Source organism: Hyaena hyaena, unplaced genomic scaffold (assembly GCF_003009895.1).
Source record: "Hyaena hyaena isolate Hyena2069 unplaced genomic scaffold, ASM300989v1 scaffold_37, whole genome shotgun sequence".
In the NCBI taxonomy this organism is placed as follows: Eukaryota; Metazoa; Chordata; class Mammalia; order Carnivora; family Hyaenidae; genus Hyaena; species Hyaena hyaena.
The window spans coordinates 3561133-3585133 of record NW_024080669.1 but is presented as its reverse complement, the minus strand read 5'-3'; the positions used below and the strand labels follow the sequence as shown (position 1 = coordinate 3585133).

The 24001-nt window shown below is 39.2% G+C and overlaps 1 protein-coding gene across 10 annotated transcripts in view; it reads right to left on the bottom strand.

The window, feature by feature from the left end:
- The window catches only part of SIK3 (SIK family kinase 3), a 250079-nt gene that overhangs the window by 120430 nt on the left and 105648 nt on the right, over window positions 1-24001 (bottom strand). For 9 of the 10 annotated variants that reach the window (XM_039229276.1, XM_039229275.1, XM_039229281.1 and 6 more), the window contains exon 2: window positions 663-779. In XM_039229276.1, coding sequence (XP_039085207.1) covers window positions 663-779 — 117 coding nt within the window. Of the gene's footprint in view, window positions 1-662; window positions 780-24001 lie in introns of those variants that run through there. The other variant, XM_039229285.1, reaches the window with a different exon arrangement.

Genomic DNA, 24001 nt, shown 5'->3' with positions numbered 1-24001 from the left:
AAGGGAATCATTGAGGATGGTGTGAAATGTGCACGCTTCCTGGGAATGTAAGAAACTAGAATAGAAGTCTCTTCCATTACACAAAATCAATCTTGTGGTTATCAAAATAATCAAGTGCTACCTTAGAAAACGAAGTCTAGGACCCTACTAGAAAAGAGGCAGGTGCTGACTGATTAAAGAGGCCATACTTAAAATATCCTTTGCCATCATAAGTTATACTGGGATCAAAGAAATGAGCATTTAAGTGATGTTATAAAAAGATAATGTTATATTCACCTCTACCTTTTCATCCCTAAGAATTCTCTCTTCCTTCTGGCTTTCCCATCCTGTTTTAGGATTTGGACCTACATAAATACGTTCTTGTCATCTTCTGAATAATCTTTTTGTGTAAGTCTCACAAAGAATGGTCCCCAAGCTTTAAAGAACAAATGTAAAAAACCTACATGGGTAAGGCAGGTCTTGCTAGTAAAGAGCCAGGTAAAACATGAGTGCTGAGTGGGGAGATAAAATGGTGGGGGAAACAGTGGGATAAACATAGGAACATAGAAACCAAGAAAAGTTGTAGATGTTCACCCAGACACCTTTTCTTCAAAGGCAGCCATACACGTAGGTGACCATCGTGGGTTCTTCGCTGCCACACGCTACCCCGCTAGGGAGCCTACCTGGTAGAGCCTGATGATGTGGGGGTGGCAAAGCATTTTCATTATTTGAACTTCCCGGAAGATCTTCTTCAAGTTGTCTTCATCCAGCTGGGTCTTGTCTATGATCTTGATAGCAACCTGAGGCCAGAGGAAGAAAATTTACTCCGATGCATTATTAAAAGCGGTTTACTAAGGAAAATTAAATCCACTTTAAAACATTATATTCCACAAAATAGCAGTTGCAAGTATTGTGTTTACAGAACGTCAATGAAGAAAATGAATTTACTCTTTTTAAATAAGTCAGGAAATGGATTCCTAGCAAGTTGGTCTCAAAGGAACAGACTCCAAAAGCTAATGGGCCTTTCTTAAATGGGCCATTTCTTAACGTTCCGACAGTAAAACCTTATGACAAACAAAATACTCAGTCCTGCAGAGACGTGGTCCCGGGCCGGGAAAATCATGCTTTGATGTAGGCCATCATATGTTGGGCCTCTTATTAAGATAAGAGGCTTACATCACAAGTACAAGATAAGTTCGTAAGGTTTGACCAGAAATGACACAGATGCATCCCACATCTCACCAGATGCTTGCGTAACTCAACAGTACTGGCAGTGGGATGGTGCTAGAAGCAGCAGCGGTCACTACATACTGAACACCTGCGAGGCGCCAAGCATTACTCCTAGTGCTTTCCAAGTACTAAGGCACTTAAACCTCACAATACCCTACATTATTAACCTTATTTTACAAATATGGAAACCAAGATCCACAGAGATTACGTCATTTACTCAAGATTAAGTAATTTAAACTGGTATGTGGTAGATCCCGGATTAAAGCCCAGGCAGGGTGGCTTTAGAGTCAAATCTTCATGCTAACGCTATAAAAATCTGAAGATCTTGTACCGTGGATGCACTGCTTCAGCATCAAACATCTATTTTGCTCATCATTCTTAAGACATCCAGCAGCGCATATATTTTAAAACAGAATGAAAGATGAAGAACTTTTATAATCTACCATATCTAAACTTCCTCATTATTCTTCGTGAGTGAAATACTCAAAATATAGTGTTGTTCCAAAATATCTCTGTCTCTCCATCTTGGTCAATCAGCAAATAGGCAAAGATTATTAGTTTGATGAAGGACCAAGACAAGGTAAATTCTAGCCCCTTTCAATTCTTAAAATTCTGTGATTTTCTACATTGAGAGAGGGAAAGGAAGCTAATAAAAAAAATGAAAAGAAGAACCAGGGAGGCAAAATTTCAACAATAAAAACGTTCAGTCCAGAGCAATAAACACTATATAAAACCATACATGGTAGATGATTCAAATATAAGAATGACTAACATAAAAGTAACTCTAGAGTTGTTTCGGATGTTCAAATGAAGACTAATGTGAGAAAGGCCCAGGGAGACAAATTTCAGCTGAATTCAAAGAGCATTTAAGCCCTGCCTAACAATGGAAAGTGACAAAGTGAGCTAGATGGAGCTCAGGCTACAATAATTAAATCAGATTCGGCCTTAACTTTAAAGGGGCTTACCATCTAGTCGGGGAAAGACAGTATGTGAAACAGACAACAATACAGCACTAGAGACACAATCAGCAAAGGTATGTACAAGTTACAATAGAACAGAGGATGTTGTGTGAACTTCACCTGGGCGAGAAGCAGACCTACAGAAAGACTTCACCAACAAAGCAGAACTTGAGAAAAGAAAGAATTGGGAGAGGCACAAAAGAGGGTAAGAAATCTTATGAGGAGAAAGAGTGAAACCATTAACAGATCTCACTGGCTGTCTGATCTCCTATAAGAAGTCCTGCACCGGATCACCCCGGATAGGTGATAGCTCAGTGGCAGAACATCTGACTGCACTTTACCCTGGACCGTCAGCATTTCTACTTCTCCTCATTACTGTGCCATATCACACATAGGACCTTAACTCCAACGATTAGTCTGGCGTCTGCACCTGGTTTTCTCAGAAGGGCTCCCCAAACCACCAGAAAAAAAAAAAATCACAGTATATAATGTCTTTTTATATAACAAATAATCTTGGTCTTAATAATAATTATTAATAAAATAGCACATTATACTTTACAGATTGCTTTCATATATGTAACATGCTTAGAAACTTGCAGCCATATGCCATGGCAGAGCCTTCCAGCTGGTGTGCTAGAAATGGGTTACAGATGTACCCAAGGCCATGGGTCAGGGGCAGTGGGTCACCTCCAGTCTCAAGAAACCTCAGTTGTTTACCCCAGAGAAAATATGATCATTTTCTGCATATGCTACAACACACAAAAAGTTGGGAAGCAATACTAAGTTTTGCTGATCATCAACTGTCCAAGGACTGGGCCTCAAACTCCCTATCTGCCTATGCCTACCAACGGATGGCCTCGAAAAAGTAATAGGGGGAGAGGAAGGAGACCATTAATGAGGGTTTTTAATGCATTTAACCATTTCTTGTACTTTTTCACACCCAAGAGAATCCTGAGTCACACTATACTTGCGGCGGGGGGCGGGGGGGGGGGGGGGGGGGGGGGGGCGGCGTCATATACTAGAGCCTCCTAATTCACGTTGAACTCATTCTGAATTTCATTTGCTTTCTGAGGCCGTTAAGATTTTCATAAAGGGAAAGAGAAAACCAAACCTAATCATCTATGAGAACTAACTGGCTATAAGATCTTATATTCTATGCACTTAATAAATATTTTTAATTTAATAAAGATAACAGTATAGCAGGGATGCAGTTTTACATTTCATAACAAGTAATGTGACTTCACATAAAGGGAATATGGCCCTACATACTGAAATGTATTCCTACCTTTTCAGGGAAAATTGCATTAAGTATAATCCATTCTTAGAAGGTGGAAGCAGAGAGGTTTGAATAGATTAAAACATCAAATTCCTGTTAACTCTTCAATGAGATTCAAGATTCCACAAGACACAGGCAAGGCTTTGCCTACCAGCTGAATATGGTGTCAACAGAAAGGACTATGGTGTCAAGCTGCCTGGATTCAAAATCTTAGAACTGCCCTTTCATGTAGAACCTTGAACAAACTACTTAATTTTTCTACAGCTCCTCGTCTTAAAAAAAATGTGGGCACCTATTGTACCTGCTGTAAAGGCTGCTGGGGATGCACTGAGCCAGTGGGTGCAGCCTGCTAAGTATAATGCCGGGCATGTGGGGAGCACGCCATACACATTCATCACATGTATGCTGCTATGGTTTGTTTTCCGGAATCAAGCCTCAAACTTTAGGCATTCCTCGGCAAAAATGAGATTTGCTTCACTCAACAACATAATCCTGGATCTCAAACACATCGGTCCCTTAGATCGAGGGACAAGTTGAGGGGCCCAAGAAGCAAAATAGCTGACAATTTGTGGGCAGCATTCAGAACGAACTGGTTGCTTCCAGCTGATGTGGGAAGAACACGGAAGGAATGAAGCTGGGGGGAAAAATGCATTCCATTTGGGAAAGTCACACTGAGCCATAGGATGGAGCCCACAGCAAGAGCTGATCCTGAGGGCTGTGCCAGGGAGAGCCAGCTCTGCTCCTTCACGGCGCGCCAGGCCCCCCGCTCTCCACACTCAGTACTGACACCAGACAGGAAGACACACGTGCTACCTGGCCCACCTGCCTGGCAGGACAAGACAACTTCCTAAAGCTCAGTTCCGATCTTAGCTGCAAAGTGAAAAGTGGAGATTTTCTAGAAAATGGGGAAAAACTAATGAAACAGAGAAGCTACTGAGTCAGAGAGCAGGGAGCTGGCAAGCGAGTATGATTACTTTAAGAATACCTGAAGAGATCTATAATCACGAATTTTCACTGCTACAAATTATTGGTGGTGACATAATAAACATTTTAGCTTAAAGTACATATCAGTTTGTTTTTTTTTTAATTTACATTTGAGAGAGAGAGAGAGTGAGCGAGCATGAGTGGGGTAGAGGCAGAGGGAGGGGGAGACAGAGGACCCGAAGCAGGCTCTGCACTGACAGTAGAAAGTCTGACGTGGGGCTGGAACTCACAAACGGTGAGAGCATGAACTGAGCCAAAGTTGGATGCTCAATTGACAGAGTCAACAACGCGCCCTGCTCCCTAATTGTTTGAAAAATGAAATGTGTCCACAGCAAAAGGTTAATTGCTAGGTAAACAGAAGATAGACTCTCAAAGAATGTTTTTAAATTTTGGTGCTGAAAACTCTATAAATCACATCCTTGTACTTAAATATAAAAAGCGTAACAAGTAAAAAAGGATACTTCCAACACATTACCAAGAGACCATAGATTTCTTAAAGTTTCTTGTTGTACATAGAATTCTTTTCTTTTGCAAGAAGCAGGGTTTTATGAACTGACACTAATATTAATTAAACATGGCACTATATCAAATATGTTGCTAAATAGATACAGCTTGCCAGGAGTCTCTACCCAAGAGATTTCCATTCAGCGAACTCTCCTCCTTTTTTTCATTGGCATGTGGTATGACAAAATATTAAATCAGATCATGCCAAATTTAAAGTCAAAGTTCTTCATTGTTCATTCTAAAAGGGGGGGTAGCTATTTGCCCCTTTTAGTTCTTACTTCTAAACCATAGTTCCTTTACTTCTTGCCAAATTTTTGCAAGCACAGTAATGTTCATAGGGAACGATGTTGAAAAAATAGTGTTTTCTTCACAGGAGGCAAAAATCACTTCCATATCCAGACACTACATTCATAGGCGAGATAAAATGACAGAATAAAAACCAACGAGCCAAGGAAAGGTTCAGTATTAAGATCAAAACAAACTACTCTTCTCCCTCTCACCCAGCAGAAGTGAGTTCCTTCATTCAGGGATACATTACGACAAATGGACAGTTAAAGAAAGGAGCTACTCAGGAAGAAAGTGCAGAGATCACAAGTGTTAGAATTCCTCCAAAAAGAGAAAGAGCATTCCCCTAAAGTAGCATGCAGATGTATGCACAATAGTGTCACAAAATACAGTAAACAGACTGAATGCTTTTAAGAAGGGAAGAGAAAACATGAGGACAGTGTGGAGAAAAATATATTTCTTCAATATTCTCTAGAGAAGCTCAATTTCCCATTGAAATGTCTTAAAAATTAGGCAGATAGCAAACTTTCTGCCACTGTGAATTATTTGCAATGGAATTGTTTTTATCTTAAATTCTGTAGCTAAATTTTTTCTCTATTTCTCTATTTCTAGGTCACAGCTCAGATCTAGTTTCATTTTATGGTCGAGACCTGTGCTGTTCACTACAGAACACATCAGCCACATGTGACTGATGAGCACTCAGAATGTGGCCGGTGCAAAATGGCATGCTACAAATGTAAAGTATACACCGGGCTTCAGAGCCTGAATATTAAAATGAGGATATAGGTGATCGCATTGACAAACATATTGATTACATGAAGAAATAACATTTTAGATACACCAGGCTAAATAAACTATATTATTAAAACTCATTTCATTGAAAAGGCAACCTATGGGATGGGAGAAAATATTTGCAGACCACATACATATCTGATAAGGAGTTAATATCCAAATTAAACTAGAATTCCTAGAACTCAACAGAAAAAAACACAACCCAATTTAAAGATGGACAAAGGACCTAAATAGGTATTCTCCCAAAGAAAACATACAAATGGCCAACACATTATAATTATCAGGAAATTACAAATCAAAACCACAATGAGATACTGCTTCTTGGTATTAGGGAGTCTATTATCAAAGACAAGAGGTAACAGATCCTGGCAAGGGTGTGGAGAAAAGGGAAGCTTGTGCACTGATGGTGGGAATATAAATTGGTGCAATCACTACGGAAAACAATATGGAGGTTCCTTAAGAAATTGAAAATAGAACTACCATATGACCCAGCAATCCCACTTCTGGGTATATATTCAAAGGAAGTGAAATCGTCCTCTCAAAAAACATCTGTACTTCCATGTTCACAGCAGAATCATTCACAATAGCCAAAGTATGGAAACACCCTAAGTGTCTGTCAACAGATGAATGGATAAAGACAATGTAGAGCATATACACACTGAAATATTACTCAGCCTTAAAAAAGAAGGAGAGCCTGTCATCTGTGACAACATGCATGAACCTGGAGGGCACTGTGCCACGTGAAAGATGACACAGAGAGACAACCGCAGTCAGTGCCACAATACGCATGGTATTACCTATATCTGGAATCTAAACAAAAAAGTCAAACTCACAGAAACAAAAAGTAGAAAAGTGGATGCTGGGGACTTGGGTGGGGGGAATGGGAGAAATAGGGACAAGTTGGTAAAAGGATAAAAACTTCCATTTAAAAGATGAATCAGGTCTGAGGATCTAATATAAAACATGGTGGTTATAGCTGATAACACTATTGTATTTTTGAAATTTGCTAAGAGGTCAGAACTTAAATGTTCTCACCAAAAACAAACAAAAAAACGACCAACGGAAAAGAAACAGCAAATATGTGAGGATGAACATGTTAATTAACTCAATGGGGGGGGAGTACTACAGAATGTATGAGTATATCAAACAACACATTGCACACTTTAAATATTACAATTTTGTCAATTATACCTCATTGAAGCTGAAAAAAATAGTTCCACCAGTTTCTTTTTACTTTTTTAAATATGACTGCTAGAAAATTTAAAATTATATATGTGGCCCACATGTTAGATGATGTTAGATGATGTTAGAGGCAAGTTAAAGCAGGTATTACATGAAAATGATTTCTGAAATACTTGACTCAGTGTTGAGAATTGCCAGTTACTGATCTCGAAGAAACTTGGCAGGTTGCAATGCACTCAATGCTCAACCGCCACCTTGGGAGAGAATCTTAAATTAGGTCTGAAAAGTTGCATTCCAAGAACTCAATTTAATTCCATTAAAAATTGTTTATTGAACAACTGACTGGCTTAAGGCAGTGCCCTGGTGCAGCTGGCTGGAGGCGACTCTCAGCAGGGTTCTGAGAAAGAATTATGTTTTCCACTATTAAGCTAGCTGTTTGGAAAACCTTGGGTCTCAGGACTCCTTCTCTTAAAAATTATTGAGACCAGGGGTGCTTGGGTGGCTCAGTTAGTTAAGCTTCCAACTTCGGCTCAGGGCATGATCTCATTGTCTTTAAGTTGAGCCCCAGTTCGGGCTCTGTGCTGACAGGTCGGAGCCTGGAGCCTGCTACAGATCCTGTGTCTCCCTCTCCCTCTGACCCTCCCCTACTCACACTCTGTGTGTGTGTGTCTCTCTCTCTCTCAAAAATAAATAACCGTTAAAAAAATTTTTTTAATAAAAAATAAAAATTATTGAGACCCTCAAAGAAGTTTTGTTTCATGAATATCTATCCAGATTTACTTAGAAATTGATTAAAATCAGAAATGAAAACAGAAAATTTTAAAACACTAGAACAAATAAGCATACATTTGATCAGCCATCAGAATAATTCATCTCATAAATCACGTATAATCTCTCGAAATCGCCACTGTATAACTGTGAGAGAATAAGGGTGAAAAATGAGAATAATGTTTAAATATTTAGGAAAACAATTTTGACCTCTGAAACTCACTGAAAGAGTTCTGGAGACTCTTTTTTGGGGTCTCTGGATCAAACTTTGATATCAACTGCCCTGAGGCATCACTGTTTGTGATCAATTCATTTCTTTCCTATTACCTTAAATGGTAATAGGTTTCAGCTTTAGGAAAGCTGAAAATACAGTCACTCAAACTGTTTTCTGTAGAACCTGATTCATCCCCAGATGAGAAAGGCTTCTAGAAAAGGAATTTGAATGCCTTTTGCAATCAGCCTTGATTTAAAAAAAAAAAACAAAAAAAAACAACTTTTTTTCTTTTAAAATACAACTGCCGTCAGAAAACAGGTTTAATGAAACTCCAAACCACCACAAGACACACAAGCTGTACCATAAGGCTAACACTGCCCGGCACTAAATGGCCATGATTAATGATGTGCCACGTGGCGGTGGTTAGGATGTAGGAGGGACATATTCTTGGGAAATCCTAACCTCTGCACCGGAACCAATCAAGAATGATTCCATATTTTAGCTTGTAACAAATAGTCAAATCAAGTTCGAAGGGGCAAAGCAAAGACATATTTGCGAAAAACTGATTATTGTGTCCATTTTACATACCAACCACAACTGTTTCTGGAAAAATACGAAGCTGTGAAGCCTAAGGAATGACTGAGATGCTAGGATCCCAGCCAACTCCACACAGGAGGCCTCCACACGACCACCAAAAGTGCAGGTGAATCAGCTTTCCGTGAACCCTAAGGAAACAGGTCGCAATATCTAGCAGGTCTTTACGTGACTTATTTTTCTACATTTCTCAGAGTGGGCTGTACGAAATGGTGACAATGAACTCGTTTGTGCATTTACAATGTCTGGAGGATAGAGAACAGCGAGCTAAGCAAGCGAGAAAATCTACCATGAAACATGCATTCTTCTTGGAAGAATTCCTAAGGTGGAACATGGCTATATTGTGCATAATTGATCAATGGAAATTTTCTGGTGATTACTTGGAATTCAAGGCATAGAAGAGAAATTTTCCAGACAAAAAGAAACGATTTCTCAGTTGCAACATTTCCCTCCTGGTTAGCATTAACCCTCCAAGAGGGCAGAAGCCCCAGACCATCTTTAACGTAACAGCAACTCAGCCACACTGCCGTTACCATCACCGCTGTCGTTTCAACATTCACACTGTGCCAACATTGTGTATGCTTTCTAGAACATTAAATCACCTTGTGCCCTTTAAGTTTCCCACTTAAGTGAAGAGAATAAAAAGATATTCAAAGAGGAAAAGAGAAGTGGAGAAGAGGAGGACAGTGACCACAACAATGAAGAAATGTTTACAACTATCGGTGCCCCGTCCAAGTTCGGGCATCTATTTTCAGTTGTCCCTGGCTTCGAAGTTTAAGAGAGACATTTAGAACGGAACTGATGGCTTCATTCCAAGGTTAGGGAGCTATTCACAAGGATGGCCTGAAGCCCTTAAAGAAAGGGCAGGAGGGGAAAGAGCGGGAAAGAGGGAGTGGGCCTGAAGAACGCAGAGAGAGGATGCTTTGAACACAGAGGGCTGGAGCAAAAAAGCATTCAAGAAATGGAGAAGAGAAGGAGAAGACCTCACTGGCTTCCCAAGCAACTTCCGATGGTTTAAAGCGGCCACTGAAGAACAAGATCTAAGAAAATGGTATTATGAAAAAATAAGAATCATTACGGGAATGTTCTAAAATAAAAGACAAACAAGGAGCGGCAGATAGCCCGAAGGAAAATGTAATGTTATGGTGGAAAACGAAGTTATGAAGGATGGAATTTTAGTCCCAGAGAAGAAAGATGAGACATGTGGGTGAAACTTGGCAATGACCTCAACTGTGAGGTTAGAAGGAGGCAGAAAGCTGAATGAATTTCAAGATGAATTTTCTTAATGAAGCACACGCCACTCTTTCCTGGAGTGCCAGCAAATAGGTAAAAATAACACACACTCACAGAAGGATTGTGCTCTTCCCAAGAACGGCATTTGTCAAGGAGCCTGTGTACTGTTAAGCACATTTACATGTAGCACCTAGAACACTCAGAGCTTTTTAAAGCACCAGCTGGAAAGAAAGCTGAACTCGACTGGCACAGCATAACTTTCTTAAACTTCCCCAATGGAGATTTATTACATTGAGCATCCTGCTAACCTTACAATGGTGGTGTTGTTCCTGGTGAACAAAGTCAGCAACAGTTCATATTTTAAGTTGTTTTAAATTATATTAATATGCCCCCAAGGCCTAATAAGATAGCCTGTGGTAGCAAAAGGTTGAGTGAACCAAGGGAACACAGTAACAGCTGGAAAACGACCCTAATTCCTCATCTCTTACATCTGGATTATTTGGTAATGAAGATGCAGGGAACACTGAAAGCAACCTCCGTTATCAGAGAGCAGCTATCTTATCCTTCTGGTTTCTGAAACTTACTTGTCCCGTGTCCTTATATGCCAGTACTCTGAGCTGTCACGATGTACATCTGTGTCCAACCACGTGGTCTAGTCTGAACGCCGATGACACCGTGCTCCATTCCCTGTGGCAGCCCAGAATTAAAGAGCCAGCTTCCCGGTGCCTGTTAGGAACACAGCACCAAGTACCTCCTGACAGGTTTTCTTCATCACAGCTGCACACCCTTAGTGCTGGCAGAAAAATGTCCCCCTGGGATTCCATCAAAATATTTCGTGTGATGGCATTTTGCATTGCTTCTGGCTTCAACAAGTTCCTTTCACTTAATGGTCATCGCATGTCCAAATCGACAGATATTACATTTCCATAATTAATGTTTGTATTTCATATGCTGAACAGCGAAGTTTAAGTAACTTAAATCACTCCTCTGGAAAGCCTAATGGTAAACATTAATTAATTCTCAAATTTCTGATATTTAAAGGTAGGAAGAAGATTACTGCTAACACTACTATAGAAAAAATAGGAAAAAATGTTCTATTAACATGGAATTCATTATATGTATTGTTATTATATATCCTATATAGATTAATATCTTTATAGCTACATTTAATGTAAAAACACAACTACACGCACCATGTACTTAATATAACAGACTTGACATTTAATAAGATTGTCCTTTCCCTCAGCAGGACTACATGCATCATCCATTCTGACCTTCTATGACAGTCCTAAACTGACATTACAGTACAAGTCTAGAATTTTGACAAGTTTCTAAAGCATCATCAAGGATTTTAAGTTACCATAATTGTGCACTGACTGACTCAAACATTGGGTACAGTTAATAAGAGTGAAGGGCTTTTTTAATCATTAAAAGTATCCACAATTTAAGCAAAGCTCAACCCACTACACTATCTTTTGGGCCCTCTTTTGATCTTGACAAGATTATTTTTAAGCAAATTGATATGACCCTAACTTACTGCCAAGAGACCAAAAAAAAAAAAAAAACCCACCTCCAGACATCAGAAATAGTTTCATTTAAAATAGACATATGTGCATAAATTTCTTCTTTAAAAACAACAGCTCGTGAGAAACACCATCCAGAAAATCACAAGGACTGAGATTTAGGAGATGAGGAAATGAAGGGAGAATGTAGAGAACTGGAAGAAAATAAAATGTTCATTGATAATAATTTCATACTAAAAATAATTATTCCTCCATGTTTAAAAGTCCTTTTGAACTTTCCAGAGGTCTTTGGGTCACAGATTTCTATAGAGGACACAATGGCATTCTTTGGAACAAAGTCAAAACAAAACCCTATCAATAAATCAAATGTACTTTTCTGAGAAGATGGCACAGAATAAAGTGCTCAGGGCAGGAAGACATCAAAACTGAAATACATGGTAGCAGAATCTTTTCCCCTTTGAACAAAATCTTGCTAATAGAATAGAAACTCTAATACATAAGAAAGAGAGAGAAAAGAAAGCAACTACTCTGGTTAACTTTGGGGAGAAAGTTCAGAAACAAACAAAACTTTTTAGAACCCTAGGATTCTAGAGAACAATATGGAAGTCAGTGGGATGGCAAAGAGCATTGGACAGAGAGCTGGGATCTAGAGTTCAATTCCCAACTCTGTCACTAAAAAAACATTTGTGGCACACCTTGGGTGAGTCACCAGCTCTGCAGTCCTCAACGCTCTAGCCTGTTACTGAAGTGTGGGCCTGAGCGTAATTGAAAGCAGAGCTGTCAAGCAAAGGCTCTCGCTGTGCCAGCTCCTAATCAGAACTCTGACAGATTTGGGGTTTGCTTCTTTTAAATTTTGTCTTTAAGTTCTAAGTTTCATTCATATGAAATAAATCAGAATCACTAGTTAGATAACCCTCAATCTTGAATGATTAAAATATTCAAGGGGCACCTGGGTGGCTCAGTCGGTGAAGTGTCTGACTGTTGATTTCAGCTCAGGTCATGATCTCACGGTTCATGGGATAGAGCCCCGAGCTGGGCTCTGCAATGTCAGTGCTGAGCCTTCTTGGGATTCTCCCTATTCCTCTCTCTCTCTTTCTCTGTTCCTCCCTGCTTGCTCTATCTCTCTCAAAGCAAATAAATATTTTTTAAAATTCTCCATTATTAAAAAAATAAAATACAATATTCAAACCTACTTTTATAGTGCTTTATAATGTAAGATCATACACTAAGCAAAAAAGCTTCATTTACTACACTAAGAGAATTACCTTTCTCACTTATTAAGCAGCCATTACACTAAACAAAAAGCATAACACCACTCTTTGCCTTAAAACACCCTGGCATTTGCTACTAATATTTTCACTAAGGTAAAGTCAATGTCTCTTACCATTGATACGAATAACACTAAATAATCAAACTACTGATATTAATTTCAATCCCACTTACAGAAACCACAGATTTTATAAAAGGAATATGATGCCAGCCACAATTAAGTCAAACTAATAAAACTGTTAAATACAACTTAATTAGGAAGAAGCTAACACTGAAACCAAAACTCCAAGTCTAAGATCTTGGACATGCTATCCAAATTTGATGAAGTTTCCATCTATGGCAAGAGTCTTAGAAACTAGAAAAATAAAGAGTGCAGTTTAGTTTGTTTTACATTTTTTCTTTGTGTTTTAGACAAGTTAACTCCAATATGCTAAACATAAACATAATAAAAATAGATAAAATATATTGAGCACATAATATGTGTTATGGTACTGTTACTTTTTTACTTTTTATTATGGAAAACTTCTAATGTCCATAAAAGTAGACAGAGTAACATAATTAGCTTCAAACAGCCTCAATAATTATTAACTCATTGCCAATTGTGCCTACTCTATACCTCTACCAATTTCATCCAAAATCCATCACCATAATTCATTTGGAAATATTTCAATATGTATCTCTAAAAGGATTCACATTTAAAAAATACAACCATGGAACCATCTCTGCACTGGAACAAAAATGACAATTATAGGCATCTTCTTCCTCACAACAACCCTATGAAGTAGGTACTAGGATTATTCCCATAAAACACTAACGCACATGCCAATGAAGTGATTTGCGCAGGTAACACTAGAGTAAAGGGGGGTGTCTGAACACAAGCAGGGGAGCTCTAACCCGAGCCCCCTTAACTACTCTATGTTTTCCTACCTCTAAAAACTAAATTTGTTTATTTTGTTCTTAAAAAGAAAAAAAGAAAACGAGTTCATAAGGGAATTAATGACAGACAACATCAGAAGTCAGCAAAAGTTTAGAGATGCATGTGACTATTGATTTCAGCTCAGGTCATGATCTCATGGTTTGTGAGATTAAGCCCCATGCTGGCTCTGTGTTGACAGCACATAACCTCCTTGGGATTCTCTCTCTCTCTCTCTCTCTCAATCAATCAATCAATCAATATTTTTTTAAAGAGAAGTCAGCAAAAGTTATAACAGAGAAAATATATTAAAGTATCTCGCCTCTCCTCCATAGTGCTTTCTTCAACTTCTGTGGGTATGCTTCAGGAACACCTCGACCTTTCTCCACTTAACATAATGCCAGTTACTATAAGGTTTATTCTTTTCACTACAGCTCTACCAGGTCAAATTGATATTTATTTAGAAGGTACTCTGTGAGTATCATCTGTGACTCACTGGATAAGTCTTACTCAAATTTAAATATTCTCTACGTAAGTCATACAATATGTAGCAGAGAGACCCTATGGTGGCCAAACTCCAATGATTCCACATACATAATGATACACATCTTCACACCTTTGTGTAATCTCTTTCCTCACATCCAACTGGAGTCGGAGGTCTTGAGGAAGTGGCCATCTTTGAGAAGACCACAGGAAAAGTAACTGTGGGTGGTCTCAAAGAACTATAGGCAACATCTTTAGAATCTGAGGGTGGCCTCCAGCTGATAGCTGGCAAAAAGTCAGTCATAAAGCCACAAGGAAATCAGTTCTACTAATAGCCTGAACAATCTTTTTTTTTTTTAAATTTTTTATGTCATTATTTTGAGAGATAGAGACAGAGAGCGAGCAGGGGGAGGGGCAGAGAGAGAGAGAGACACAGAATCTGAAGCAGGCTCCAGGCTCTGGGCTGTTAGCACAGAGCCCAAAGCAGGGTTCGAACCCACGGATTGTGAGATCATGACCTGAGCCAAAGTCGGACGCTTAACCAACTGAGCCACCCAGGCGCCCCAAGTCTGAACAATCTTAGAAGGGAGTTCTTTCCCATTTGAGCCTCCAGATGGGAACACAATCCACCCAATGCCTTGACTGCAACTTTAAAAGACCCTGAGTGGAGGACTAGGCTGAGCTGTGCCAGGCCTCCTGGTCCACAGAAACCATGGGATAATAAACATGTGCTCTTTTAAGCTATTAAGTTTTTGGTAAGTCATTACACAACAATGGAAAACTAATACACCATGATTCTTTATGATGTACATAACTCCACTCTAACAAATTCTAGGCCAGGAAAATCTCTTCTGTAATTTATGGTGTGGAGATCTAAGAGTTTCAGAAAAAATTCAAGCATAAGATGAGAACTAAAGTTCTTTCCTAAGAAGAGCTCTGGCCCTACTTACAGGTATTCTGGCAAACCCTTTCCGCGAAAACAGGTAAATTTTTCACTAGAAAAAGCAAGCATGCCGATCTCTGTCACCTCCAAAGATCCTATCACTCTACATGTGGACATCCAGTTGCCCCAGAACCATTTCTTAAAAAACCTATCCCTTCTCCATTTAATTGTCCTGGCGCCTGGGTCAAAAGTCCAACAACCATAAATACAAGGGTTATTTCTAGACTACTGAAGCTGCTCCAATGATCTGTATGGCTACCCTTGTGCACACTGTCTTGCCTCCTAGTTCCTGATGTTCCAGATATTCACATTCACCTTACTCTGTTAAGGCTGATACTTAGGAAACAAGACAATGGGTTTAAAGTCTCAAGCACTCTATATAGGACCTAGGAGGACCGAGAACCCAGCTGTAATTTAGCAAATGTTAATGAACCAAACCAAAAATATTTTTGCCTTTGGTCTAAAGGGAACTCAGTTTTCATTACTGAAAAAAGTCAATTGAGAAAGCAAATATTAAAAGTTGGGATAAAAATAATCCACCAACTTAGCATAATAAATAAAGCAACTAAGAAGTAGAAAATCAGTTACTAAGCAACCACAATGATAACTAAATGGGATGCCTAGTCCAAGTTATTATTTCAATTCATTCGTTCATTCACATAAGTGTGTATGTTCAGATCCCAACTACTTCCTTATAAAAAAACAAAAACAAAACAAAAAAAGGACTGACGAGGGGTTACAAAATCAAGTCTGTAAAATAAGAAAATAAAAAATAAAAACAAATCAATAGATTCTTTTAGCCACTGTGTCCTTGGGAAGTGGCCAAACATTTTCAGATCAGCGGGCACGCAAAGAACTCAACAGCATCAAGTCAGTTGAGTCTACAAGCAATGTACACACAGGGAAACTTGCGGGGACAAAATGTGTCAGATTCTTCAAACAAGTATAGATATAAGATGCTCTGGTCCTCACCTCCTCAAATCTCTGCCTTTTAACCAAAAAAAGGATGAAGAAAACTAGGGTTTCTTTGTCCTCTGGTTCCTTCAAACTAGGTCAGGTCTGTGTGTAATTACTGGGTTTCACATTCCTTTAGAAAAGGAAGAGATGTCAATGCATGCAGATTTTCAACAAACAGCAGACTCAGGCTAGGGGTAGAGGCAAACGGGTGCCTCTGCTGCTAATAATAATAATAATAATAATAATAATAATAATAGTAGTAGTAGTAGTAGTAAGTAGCAGTAGTAACAGTAATAGTAATAATAAACTGGGAAGTAGTCTCTCGTTTAACAATGGTAAGCTGATTTCCAGACAGGTAGGATAAGAGGCCTAGTTTCTCATTCTAAGACAACAACTAAACTTGAACTTGTGGAAAACCCTCCCAGTTTCTTCTTCTTCCTGGGCACGCTCCCGACATAACAAGGTTGACAAAAACGGTGAAAAATAAATTCAAAATGTATTTACTGGAGGATCTTATATGCAAGAACACCTATGAAGAGATTAAGTAAGAACTAGGGTTTGCATTACCAAAATTCTTTCCTTAGAAAAAGAATCACCACGCGGTTCTTTTCAACAACACACTCATAGAAATTTTTACCGCAAGATGGGCCACATACAAACCTTGGTGATCTACGTGCTCTTCCATTCCATGCCAACCCCAGAATAACCACTGTCCTAAAACTTAGGTTATCATTCTTTTGCTTTTCTGTATGATTTCATCATATATATATCACCGAACAATGTATTATTTAGGTATGTCTATTTTTAAACTTTATATATATATATAGAATCATACTTATTACTTTAACTTTTTTGATCCTGATTAAATATATAAAACTGATTAATAGAAAATTGCTCCGAGAAATGCATGAAGAGGTATCTAATTCACTTTATGCCAAATACTCATCCTTTTATGAATAAAACTTTAGGTATTGCTTTACATTTGCTAGACATTTGAGTTGTTTGCATTTTAGTTATTATGAACAGTACTTTAAAATATTCTAATATGTGTCTCCTGGGCCATGAGGGTTAAGAGTTTCATTAGGGTGTATACTTAGGAATCACTAAGTAAAGCCAAATTGTTTTCCAAAATGGTTGTATCCAACAGTGTAAGTGTTCCCACTGCTCTCTACCGCCTCCAACAACTATTTTTTATTTTTCCCAGTCTGACGGGGCATGAGGCAAATAGCTCCTTGCTGTTTTAGTCTGCAAATCCTTGATTACTAAAAAAAATTGAGGATCTTTTCAAACATTCACAGACCATTTATTCCTGCTCCAGTGAAATAAACTTATTCAGGACTTCCTTATTTCCTTTCTTCCCCCTATTTTCTTCTTCTTTTTAATTTGAGAAGTTCTTTTACATTCTGAATAACAGTATATATTCAATTATATTCTGTATATATGTTATATTATATTCTGAACAACTTTATCAGTACGTCTTCTCTCAGGCTGTGGCTTACTTTTTTACTCTTTTTGTTGTCTTTTTTTTTTAAGTAAATTTTTTTATTGAACCATAATGTATATACAGAAACATGACCAAATTACAAGCACATCTACTTAACAAAAGCAAGCTGGACAGGGTCCTAAGATGAAAATATTTGAGAACCACTCACTCAGACCTGTATGGTACCTGCTCGTCGTGCTATCACTAAGCGTCATGTGCCTCAGCTCCTCCCTGCACACAGTTCTGGAAATCCTCAGATCCATCTATCTCCCAGTTCACTTTTCAAATTTACCCAATCTGGATCATCTTTCCATTGTGCTTTTCATCTGTCTTTTATTTTTAGAAGTTCTACTGGGCCCAAGCTCTTCTTTCAGATCTTTCTCATCAATTTTGAGTCTCTTCATGGTATCATATTTTTAATTCCCTCTTTTATTTCCTCAAACATCTACAGTCTGTGAGACTGATGGTCACTACTGACCCTCTAGTCTTAACTGTCACTGTGCAACAAGCCACCCTGAACTGGATCAAACCCGTAAGCATTTATTTTGCTCACAGATTTGCTCACAAATCTGCAATTTGTCCAGGGCTCAAAAAGGACAACTTGTACCTGCTCCATGTGGCATCACCTAAAGCGGCTTGACAAGAGGCTGGAGAAGCCACTTTCAACACGGTTTACTTATAAGGCTGGCAAGTCAGCGCTGGCTGTCAGCTGGGAGCTGAGCCAGTGCCATAGGCTTGAGGCCTCAGTGCCTGAGGTCCTCTTCACATGGGTTTCCCCACGGACTGCATGGGCTTCTTCACAGCATGGGAAGGAGTTCCAAAAACGTACATCCCAAGAGAATAAGGAACACATGTGTGGCATTTTTATGGCTTACCCTCAGAAATCACATAAGATCGGCCCTGTCAGATTCTTCTGGAAAAAAGGCAGTCACAAAGGCCTGCCCAGATTTAACAGAAAGGAACAGACTAGTTCTTGATGGTAGAATAGCAAGGTTCTAGAATAGCATATGACATTGGTCAGGAAATATTGTTGAGGCCTCTTTGGAAAAAATAATCTAACCCATAGTTGCTTGTTTTCTTGTGCAAGCTCACATTTCTTGCCATTTTATCTTTAAAAATTCATTGAGGCCACTCTATAAAATATGTTTCTACAAAGATCTGTTTGACTGTTTTTTTTAGTTTCTAGGTCATTTATTTCTGCTCTAATCTTTATTACTTCATTCTTTCTCCTGGCTTTAGTCTTCACTTGTTCTCTTTCTAGCTTCTTTAGGTGTAAGGTTAGGCTGTTTATTTGAGATTTTTCTTGCTTCTTGAGGTAGGCCTGTACTGCTATATATTTCCCTCTTAGAAGTATATCCCACTTTTGCTGCATCCTGAAGGTTTCAGACCATTGTGTTTTCATTTTCATTTCTTCCCATATATACATATATTTTAATCTCTTCTTTGATTTCCTGGTTGACCCATTCATTGTTTTGTAGCACGTTGTTTAGCCTCCATATGTTTGTGGTCTCTCCACATTTTTCTTATGGTTGACTTCTAGCTTCACAGTGTTGGGTTCAGAAATGGTACATGAGACGATTTCAGTCTTTTTACACTTGTTGCAACCTGTTTTGTGACCTAATATGTGATCTATTCTGAAAATGTTCCATGTGTACTTGTGCATTCTGCTGTTTTAGGGTGGAATGTTCTGAATATATCTGTTAGGTTCATCTGGTCCAGTGTGTCATCCAAAGCCACTGTTTTCTTGTTAATTTTCTGCTTAGATGATCTGCCCATTGATGTAAGTGAGGTGCTAAAGTACCCTACTATTACTGTATTCTTATCAATTAGCTCCTTTATGTTTATTATTGTTTGATACATTTGGGTGCTCCCATGTTGGATCTGAATTTTATTCTTCCAGACACTTGGGAATCATAACCAACTGGGAGTATTTTCTCTCTCTCTTTTTTTTTTAGTTTATTTATTTTGAGAGAGACAGCATGAGTTGGGGGGGGCAGGGGGGGAAGGGAAGGAGGGAGGGAGGGAGGAGAGAGAAAGGGGAAGAGAGAGAGAGAGAGAGAGAGAGAGAAAGAGACAGAGAGAAAGAGAGAGAGAGAAAGAGAGAGAGAATGAGAATGAATCCCAAATCTGCACCATCAGTGCACAGCCCAATGTGGGACTCAAACTCACAAAACTGTGAGATAGTGACCTGAGCTGAACACAAGAGTCGGATGTTCACTAAACCACCCAGGCGCCCAGCAACTGGGAGTAGTTTCAACTAAGTTATCAATTAATGGGATTTTCAAGCCTCGTGGATAGTATGAAATCGGGCTGCAAATCCATATGAGTGTGAACCTCTGTTTAGGCAGTTTCATGACAGACTCTCTCTCCATCTCCCTACAGATCCAAGACATTAAAAAGCAAGTCTCTGCATGCAGAGCACCTTTTATCCATTGAGGAAGTCACCTTTCTGAGGTCCCAGCTTTCGACGGGGCAGTCTCCAGTGTGATCTCCCACTACTCTGCTCGGACACTGTTCTTTTTTCTCTTCTCCCCTCTTTTACTCTAACCCTAGAGGAATCCCTCAGCATAAACACCATCTTCAGGGTTTACTTTACCTTATGAAATCACGCTTTCTAGCCCTTTCGAGGCCTCCTATTGTTTTTCTGTACACAGGCTCTAGCATTTTACATATATATGTGTTCACATATTTCTTCCTTTCCCCAGCTTCATTTTAAAATGTTCTGAACAGAAGGGGCTTCTCTACACATCTAATCTATCATATTACTGCAAAAGAAATTACTCATCACTCATTTTAAGTTATTTTACTTATTAAAACTTGATAAATGGGACGCCTGGGTGACTCAGTCAGTTCAGTGTCCAACTTTGGTTCAGGTCATGATCTCGCAGCCTGTGGGTTTTGTGGGCTCAAGCCCCAGGGTGGGCTCCATGCTGACAGCTGAGAGCCTGGAGCCTGCTTCGGATTCTGTGTCTCCCTCTCTCTGCCCCTCCCCTACTCGTGCTCTATCCCTCTCTCAAAAAGAAATATTAAAAAAAAAAATTTAGTTGATAAATAATTCCAGGAATACACTGTACTTTTAAAAAGCAGCTATGTAAAATCTAACACTTGAATGGAAATGTCTTGGAAAATATTAACACACTTCCTATAAAGCCAATCTGAGGGAATTTACATTTATTAGACACACTGACTTCTACACCAGATTCTTCATGTCTTTTAAATCTTATTGGGGTCTGTGGCCCTGTACGTGTTTTAAACATGGTTTACAACTATACCACAACCTAAGGAAAAGGGAATTTTACTGATTTAAAGGAAAAGCAAAGGAAAGAAAGAAAAAAAACTATTTCTAGTGTCAATGTCTTAAGGTTAAACTAACAAAAAAAGGAAGCAGCCACTGTCTTGTAAGAAGAGATGAAAAGTTCTCTTTGGCAAAATGGAAATGAATCAAGTGGATTTAGTATTCATATGCATTTTATGACACAGATACCCTTCCTGTATTTTTTAAATTACAGTCAAGCCTCAAAAGAAGCAGCAGCAGTTTGGCAGCGGGGAGCTGTAAGTCACTGCGTAAGAGCCTTTAAATGTTACATCTCCCCACCATGCTGAAAGCAATGGCAACAAATTATCATAGTCCCCAAAAGATGACAGCCAACCTCTTGCAACCCAGGGGAGAAATGGCTTTCACAACCATCAGTCGGCACTGGTGGGAGACTTAAGAGCAAGCCACCGAACAGACCACTTATTGTTCTTTATCTTGTGCAACATGAACTTTCCAGCTCAGCCTGCTACACATCACAGTGGTCCAGGAGGAGAAAATCCACATGGAAACAAATTCCAAAATGCAATCTACCCTATGGGCAGTGTGCGTTTCCAGATTCTTCATCCTACTTTGCTCTGCTCCCCTCTGGGTCATAACAGAACTTGGCAGATGTGAGAATTTGCTATGTATAAACTCTGGAGCCCAGATTAGACAACCCCGCAAAGTATGTGTCTGGCACTGGCAAAAATGGTTGCTTTGTGCACTGATTTGGGTTTGCTAACTTAGGATATCCACAGCTTGAAAAACGTGTCGAAGACTGTTGAAATTTAAAAATCAGAAAACAGGCACGTGTCACACACATCCCAACACAGGCTTACAAGCCTCTGTGATCATCCTCTCCATACCAACAAAATACCAAGGCCATTACGCAACCTGTGGTTTCTTCTCATAACTGAAGAAGTTAATGGCTTGGATTCAAAACTTAGATAGCTTTACCCTGAGATACTCTCCCAGCCTTGGGTCTCTGTGTACAGAATCCAGAAGTACCCGTTACCAGGCTCTCAAAGAGGGGTCTACAAAAGGTTCTTTTCATTCACTAGCAATCTTTCTTCACAGCAAAACTTCAAAAATGTCTTTTGGAAGAGTTTTCTACTTATGAAAAAAGCCTGCAACAAATCCCTATTGTACAGCAGTGTGTGTTTACCAAGTTTGACAGAATGTGTCTATTTCATCTCATACCATAGCACTGCTAGTTTTTCTCCTAATATTAAAATCAAAGAGTCAGTCTTCTTAAGGTAGATGGTACACAGGATACATCACGCCTGGAAGGTATTACTAAATCTAAAAGGGTTAAACCTGGAAGGGGTAAATGCTCAATCTGAATTATAAGTAATCTGACATATGCAGATGGGGGGTTGGGGGCAAAATCACATTCTACAGTTCTAGGCAATGTAAATCTAATACATAACAGTAATGAATTTTCACATGTGAGTACTAAGGGTATTAATATAAATTAGTTATAGCCTAGAAATTAATTGATCTTAACAAATGAGTTTACCCTTGTAAATTAATAAGACCTTCTGTCCATGTGGACGGTAAAATGGGTTCAGAGGCTCAGTTAGGGCTGAATTCATTTTGGTCTACTGTACCGCAAACTCTTCTGGCCTCCGTTTGTTCTTCTACCTGTTTGGAAGTACCTTCATATATGTCAGATAAAACAAACAAGAAATTTCGGTTTAAATTTATGATTCTAAGAAAAATGAAGTTTCCTTTTTATAAATTCCACACTTAAAGTAATAATGAACATGCATAAAGGAATGCTATCGCTTAAAAAATTTTTTCATATTTTGTAACACAGTTTCTCAATACAAAATAGGAGTACAACTAACCCCTATTCAAGAAATATAACAATTACAAACGAAAAGGCCCTCGTTTCCCCCTACACAGAAACTAAAGCATTTACTAGCATTAACTTCAACCTAGTGTTTCAGACATACGGGCTTTACAGAGAAAATGAGTTTATAATTTCAGATGCTTCTGTGAACTCACATAACTGGATCTACAGATAAATTCAAGTTCTCCTCCACAAAATGAAAAGGAGTGTCAGTGAAGCCGCCATCATGGGCACCAATCATTTTGGTGGGGAAAAAGCATCAATACATTTCAGACATATCCATTTTTTTCAGTCCACCCTTCTCCCTTTCTCTGAAGGACCTCCTTTTAAGTTCCACCCTAAACTTCTGGCTCCCAAGGCCACGCAGATACTCCCAGTGTCATTAACAGTGCAGAGAGAGACATGAGCCCGGGCTGGAGACAGGCAAATGCCACTGCAACCCTAATTCTTAGCACTTACTTTCTTATCTGTAGAACAACTGCTTGTATAAAGCTGCTACAAAGGCTAAAGCATAGAATCACCTAGAACAAGAGCTGGCCCAAAACAGGAAACCAGTAGGTACTGGCTGTTGTTATTGTTGTTGTTGTTGTTACAATTACCATCACTCTACTTATCCTCAGCCAGGCCTCAACCCCCTTGCTTAGGAATCCAACTCTGTTACTTCCTAAAAGTCCTCTAACCAAGTGGAGACCTCTAACTTTCAATAGATGATAGAGTCTTACACCTGACAAGGAAAAGACACATGAAAAACTCCTTCAATTTCATTATGTTTCTATGCATCTTCATGCACCCAAACTTGCCCCGTCTGTTTCGTCCTAGAAGAAGCAGGTCTCTCCTCCAACGTCAGGCAAGGAGTAACAAGTGCCCAACAGAGTCACCTGATGTCCTCCTCCTCTTCCTTGCCCTCCTCTTCCTCCTCTTCCTCCTCCTCCTCCAACAAAAGCGAAAGCAATTTCCAAACTCCATATTGCAGAAGACTTACTGATGTTCTCATTTCAGGGCTGGCAATTACCAACATTCACGTGTCTACAGCGACTGGCTACTGATGTGACTAGATTACTCCACTCTTCACTCTCAAAATCCATTTAGTTGGCATAAAGGAGGACGAGTTTGCCGAAAAATTACTACCAGCTCCAACTCATAGAAACAGAACATAGCCAAGGGCAGGGGGATGGAGTAAATAGAGAGTTAGAAACGGATATAGACGCACACTTGGTTGGCTGGCTCAGTTGGTAAAGCACATACATGACTCTTGATCTTGGGGTTGTGAGTTCGAGCCC